We start from the raw sequence: 6,341 nt of genomic DNA, 5'->3' as shown, positions 1-6,341 counted from the left end.
GGAGAATTTTGTTTCGACATGAAAAGCCTTCCAGCTAGTACTACTACAGTACTACTAGTACAAGAAGTCAAAATAAAGTCCCCACCATGCTTGCCACAAATGGTGCAACCCGTGCCATGAGACCCATAATGGCCATAATACAACATTTATCAATTTATGCCAGTACGACAAAAAGAAAGCAGCACAAAACCAAAAGCACATTAAAGGAAAATAATTTAAGCACACATATAATTAAACATAAATTAAACAAATAAATTTAAAAAGAACTACTAATAATAAAAATAAAGATTTTCCTACATAAGTTATACAACCCAGGGGATGCTTACCATATTTTAATTAAGTACTGGGGTAGTAGTCTCTCTGCCCTTCCTAACTAGATCTAGATTATATAGAACAAAATAATAATAATTTTAGGTCCAAAATGCAAAAGAGAGCTACAATACAAGCATCCCCGAAACACGACCCGCGAAACAGATGGGTTGAAGGATACAAAATAACCCTACTAAGCTTACAATTTTGCATCATACATATGGATTTGCCCTCTTGTAAAACCAAGAGGTGTGAAATTCACATGCTTGCCACCCCGAAATCCTGCACACGGGCCACTACATCATTTACTTGCAAACCGCATTACAAACCCGTCTTTTAATTCCACATAAACACGATGGTTGAGATCGCTAGTGTTGCGAGGATAGACCTTGAACTCGAGCTTTGAAGTTTGAGTCCACCGTGGCTGTCATCATAGCTTCCGGTGGGAGCTAATCCGGTACCGACACCACCAAGTACCCCGTTCCCTGCATTTGGTGAAGCGGTGTAGGGGGAGGTGGTAGATGGGTTCATGCCAGTACCACCAGTGCCCATTCCACCCGTGCCAGTACCGCCAGTGCCCATTCCACCAGTGCCGGACACGGGAGTTACACCAGGAGTGGTGCCGGTTCCAGAAATAGGGGTGGAGGTTGGTGTAGTGGGAGATGTTGTTGGCACTGTTGTGGAACCGGAGCTAGAATAAAATAAGCAATAGAACTAATTAGAATAAGAGAAAAGAAGTTTTCATGGAGGTCACTAAATGTTTCACATACTGGTCACTTGAACAAATTAGATGAAGAGAAAAGAAGTTACAATCATGCAAACATATGCTAAAGTTTTAGATGCTTTCGTTTCGTTCATTCCTCGGAGACAAGGGGGACAAGTAAACATTGCCATCACTATGAAAAGAAACCTAACAGCTTCGAGGATCCGTGTGAAATTATATGATGGACTCCTAATGTTTTTCATGAATGATCCAAATTACAAGTAAGCAACTCCTACTTTAAAGGTAACAAACTAAGACAATCCCACATGATTAAACACATTACACATGCCAGGGTTAAGAAAGATGCCCCATGTGCAAAACAGTGATCAAACACCACCACGGTTAGTGACCGAACTTTTAGAATTACACGAGTGTTCACGCCACACTACAAACACTCCTATGTGCAGTTGATTTGATTGAAGATTAATAGATTAATTCGCGACTTAAACACTAATACCGGCATTTTATACGACACAGACCTCATTACGACATTATCTACATGTCGGTGAACTGAACCAGTCCCAAAAAGAAAACGACACGAACACGTTAGACGGAAGGACTTAATCCTAAATTTCTCAAAGTTTCTGAGGTCTTTGAAGGTAAAGACAATAAAACCAAAACAAACAGAATGGGTAAAAAAAAAGCAGCCAAACTAGGACAGAGCAACCAAAGACAATTATCAACCCTAGAGGAATCTAAAATATCCAAGAGAAGAAAAAGAAGTGGCCACAAAAAGATTTCACATCTAACAAGTATATACAGTTGCATCTATAGAGAAATCCAGCAAATCTGAAAAAAAAAGACAAATCACTGTTAAAGATATAGTACAATTTTGTTGCTATTTGAAATCATCCATGTGACACAGCCTGATTACTTTCTTTTGACACAAACTTCAAGGGCATTATTGTAAATATTCAGGAGGGTAAAACTGTCTTTATCCATCAGGGTACACAAAGCAAATTTGGTGGCACATTTAACTCATTCATTTTTATCAAAGATATAAAGCAGAAAACGTTATCTTTCATCAATGCAAGACACCTGTCCCTCTAGATACTGACCAGTGAGTCAAAAATGTAATCATACATGTAGGATTTGAGCCAAAATGACAAAAAAAACTTTAACTGTGATTAAAGGATACCCTCATAAGATGAAAAGAAAAGGTGGGTTTGACTAAGATTGTTTTTACCATAATACAGGAATTGTTTCGTGCAGATGATATTACAAATGGGGGAGCGGGATTAGAACATGAGACTTATAGTAAACAGTTTCTCTCGGTCTTAATCATTAGATCAAAACCTTATTGGTAAAATATGCTCTATTCATTACTCCGTATTTTTTTAGGTGAAAAGATATGCTCTCTTCATGGGTAATGATATTTAAAGGTGAAGATGCTTAAATTATCCACCACAAGAAAAAGTGAAAGCTTTAGGCAAAGGTCTCACTCATATACTCTCGTATACCATACTTTAATATTAATGTAAACTTGATTACTTTAATGTAGGTTTAGACTATAATCAAATGAATGGCCCCGTCCAAGATCCTAAGTGGACCGATTCTTCGTATTATTAATGTAATCAGACAATTAATTATCGGAGTGAACAAACTCAAAATTACAATTACAACTAATGTGTGCTTTATGTAGATGCACGGCGCGGCTGCCGCTTGGTTTCCGTTGGAGGTGGGTTTCAACTTTCAAGGTTTTGAACAACGAATAAAAGGAAATTGTTTGAAATAATGGAGATGTTTTCAAGCACTTTTTGACCCAAGAGAAAAAAGCAACATATTAACAAATTGAACGGCTACAACGTTTGATGGACCACCTTTGAAGATAAAGTAGTAGACAGATACATCAAACAACAATGCATTTTCATAATTTAAGGCACCAAGGTAAGGAGATAAATGTGGACAGAGACGGCATGAAAACGCATGCCACCTAAGGCGCCTTTTATAATGATATAAAAGTTACTACGCATTATCGATACTTTGTGACAACATATGACTTAAACAAGCACCTAAACAAGTTCTGGTCTCATTGATTTATCGTAAATACAATCAATAATGACACAAAAAAAACATTTAGAAAGGTCATTTTACCAAAAATCTGACAGATGAATGGTTACATCTCATGTAGACAACTTTTTTGACATTAATGTAAATATACCCCAAATCCCTAACCCCATTCACACATGGCTTATATATATAGTTCTATATGTATCAACATCCCCTCCTACTTTCTCTGATGATGCAACGGCCATGACCACCGTGTCAAATTCCGGCTACCGCAAAGATAAAATAGTATGTGGGGCGAGTTAAAACGAGTCAAATTATGTTCGTTTTCTCATTTGACACTCTAAACCGTCCCTACTTATTGAGACAGTTTGATTACTCAGTATCTATCTTTTTTTAATTTTATTCCTTGTCTTTAAACAAAGCCCTTGTAAACGAGAACTTCACGTAATTAAATTAAATAACTCCAGATATGATGTTTAGTTCTTTGCTTATTGGTTGTTTCTGCCTTTTATTTCCACTCTTAAAAAAAAGTTAACAAGGAATCTAAGTCATGCCAACCAAGTGACTCAACTATTGATGGTATGTATGTAAACCCACGCAACAAAACAACAACAAAATAAAAAGAAACAAAAGATCTTGCGCGCACAAAGTGTACAATAAATTTATTGTACACCAAGATAACTTTTACCCCTTTTTTCGTAACTTTAACCTAGTTTTGATTAACTTTTATATTAGTAAAAAAAAGTCGATAGAAATAATTAAATGATTAATTTTATACATTATTAGTGATTTTGAAGAAATAAGTTTTAATAAAATAAAAAAAATTATCACTTAAAAATAGATAACTTTTACGTATATAAGCTTAACTTTTAAGCACTTTGAGTTAACTTTTACTTCGGTGTACAATATTTATTGTACAACCATTGTAAATAAGAATTTGTGAAAACGAAATGTGTTTAAGTGCAATGCTTACCCAGAAGTAGCCGAGTAGGAGCAACCTCCACCGCCTGTAAGATAAAGATAAAGAAAATCGAGTTAGCGACCGAAAGCAGGAGAATTAGACCATACCTAAGTCCAAGAAAACAAATTAACAATATTGTTCACAACAACTTCATGGAGATCACAATTGACATTCCCCTTTCTAAAAGGTTCCATTTTGATGACTCAAAAAACAACACCGGACCTCTAGATTCCCAAAAATCACCTCATCTTTCTACCCCTATTTCTAGTAATAGTAGATAATCACTAGATTCAAAATGTTGTACACATATATAACAGGTAGTTTTCCGAATAAACCTTTTTTCAAACCATTTCATAGCTACTTTCTCAAATTTTCAATCTCAAATTTCCTTTTCCTACTTCGCCTCCACACAACATTTTAAAAACAACCCACTAAAAAGTTGCCTAACAGGAGAAGTACTAACATTAGAATCGCGTAATTAGTTAAAAAAAAATTGAGAGAATGGTAAACTGAAACTTACTGGGGTCAGAATTAGTGAGAGTGGCACAACCACTGAAGTCACAGGTGGCACCTTTGGCAGCATTTTTCTGGTAATAGCTGTTGACAGCATAAGAACAGTGAGATGTAATAGAGTTAGGGTTGTAACATTGCCCATTTGGTGTTATTGGTTTACAATCTGCCCCTGCTCCACAAGCATAATCTATTGCTTTCTGTAGCATGGCTGGGCTTACATTTGGCTTACATACACAAAAACTTGCACCTGCAAACAAACAAAACACCAATTCATACTCATTATCACTTTTATTGAAATTAAATTTCGGGTTCGGGTTCGGTTTGAACCGTGTAGAGACAAATTTAGTGTGAGAAAGTAAAAGTTACCCGGTGGTCCTTTCAACAACTCAACAAGTAATCGGCAACTTTTGTATAAGACCGTCTTACCGGAAAGACCACTTTGATTGGTTAACTAATTGGTTCCATTACTTAACTAATTTGTTTCATTGTTTAACTAACTAATTTTAGTGCTTAACTAATTAGTTGTATTGCTTAACTATTTGGTTTAAGTATTTAACTAATTAGTTTCAGTGATTAACTAATTAGTTCCAGTGATTAACTTATATAACACTAATGTGATATTTTGTGTAAGACCCGTCTTATATGAAAGTTTGTAACAAGTAATGCCACCCTAAAGGCCTTAGGGATAGAACAAATTACTCTTAGTTTAAAACTTAAAATCACATTTGTTACCGTTGATTGTTGATTTGAAATCTTTTTCTGTCTGAACATTAAATACGGAGTATATTTTTTTAGGGAGGACTAGCTATAGTTTTATATTTTAAATCAAGTTCAGCTCTGATGTTAGAAGTTAGAACATTAAATATATACTGGTAGTACTGTACGGGGCATTACACTATTTTGCCCAAAAGATGGGGTAAAAATAGAGAATGGAAAATAAAAATAAAAAACGAGTAAATCAAAAATAAAATCACTACAAAGTATACTTGTACTCCGTAATTCTTAAATTGAAAGAATGGAAAATTTAAATCTGATGGGGGCCTGGAAAATGGGAAGATGGCAAGTTTAGCAGTTCAAGACATACTATTATTAGTAAGAAAAACAATAAATACCTGAATTTTTTTCAAAAAAAGCTTCTATTTATGGAAATAAAAGAAGAAAACACTAACCAGAAAATAAAATATTCAATTTAAAAAAAAGGAAAGAAATAGCTTACTTGAGTAACCAGACATAGATAAGATGAGCAGACCAATAAGAAGATGAACAGCCATTGATGATGAAGTTTACACAAAGAAACTCTGGATTTTGTGTTGTTTGAGGGGTTTGGAGGAGAGAGAAAGTGGAGAATTAGGAGAGAGAAAGAGTGAAATGAGGGGAAAATGGAAGGAGGTGAAGTCCTTTTTAGAGAAGGGAAGTGCCAAAGTGGTATGGGGATGTGTGAAATGAGTATGAGCAAATAGTATGGGAATTGGGTAGGTTCGTTTTTAAGGACTCGATATTTTATTATTGTTTTAAATATTATTATAAAAAAAGTACAAAAATAAAAAATAAATAAATTTATTTATGGCAGTAGAGTGTGACAGCACAAAACGGTGGTACAATTTGTGGTGGCCCTTTTTAAATGTCGGCTTCTTTATTTTACTTTTTACTCTCTACTCTCCGGTAAAAGAATCCCAACGGAAATGTACAAGTATAAGTCTCCAACTACAACTGTTTACTTGCTTAGTGTTCGGCGGTTCGGCCGCTACTAGAGAGTGTCGTCTTTTGTTTTTAGAACATGGTTGG

General features: G+C 35.2%; 1 protein-coding gene across 1 annotated transcript; it reads right to left on the bottom strand.

Moving 5' to 3' along the window:
• Positions 1–255: 255 nt before the first annotated feature.
• LOC110789888 (PLASMODESMATA CALLOSE-BINDING PROTEIN 3) lies at positions 256–6,034 on the bottom strand. Its single transcript, XM_021994606.2, has 4 exons — positions 5,773–6,034; positions 4,564–4,803; positions 4,056–4,089; positions 256–1,000 (listed from the first exon to the last, which is right to left on the bottom strand). Exons 1-4 carry the CDS (start codon positions 5,825–5,827, stop codon positions 646–648), a joined length of 684 nt encoding a protein of 227 aa, XP_021850298.1. The 5' UTR covers positions 5,828–6,034; the 3' UTR covers positions 256–645.
• Between the last annotated feature and the right edge of the window lie 307 nt (positions 6,035–6,341).

Source organism: Spinacia oleracea, chromosome 5 (assembly GCF_020520425.1).
Source record: "Spinacia oleracea cultivar Varoflay chromosome 5, BTI_SOV_V1, whole genome shotgun sequence".
In the NCBI taxonomy this organism is placed as follows: Eukaryota; Viridiplantae; Streptophyta; class Magnoliopsida; order Caryophyllales; family Amaranthaceae; genus Spinacia; species Spinacia oleracea.
Note: the sequence above shows the minus strand (reverse complement) of the source record. Positions and strands in the feature narration are given on the sequence as shown.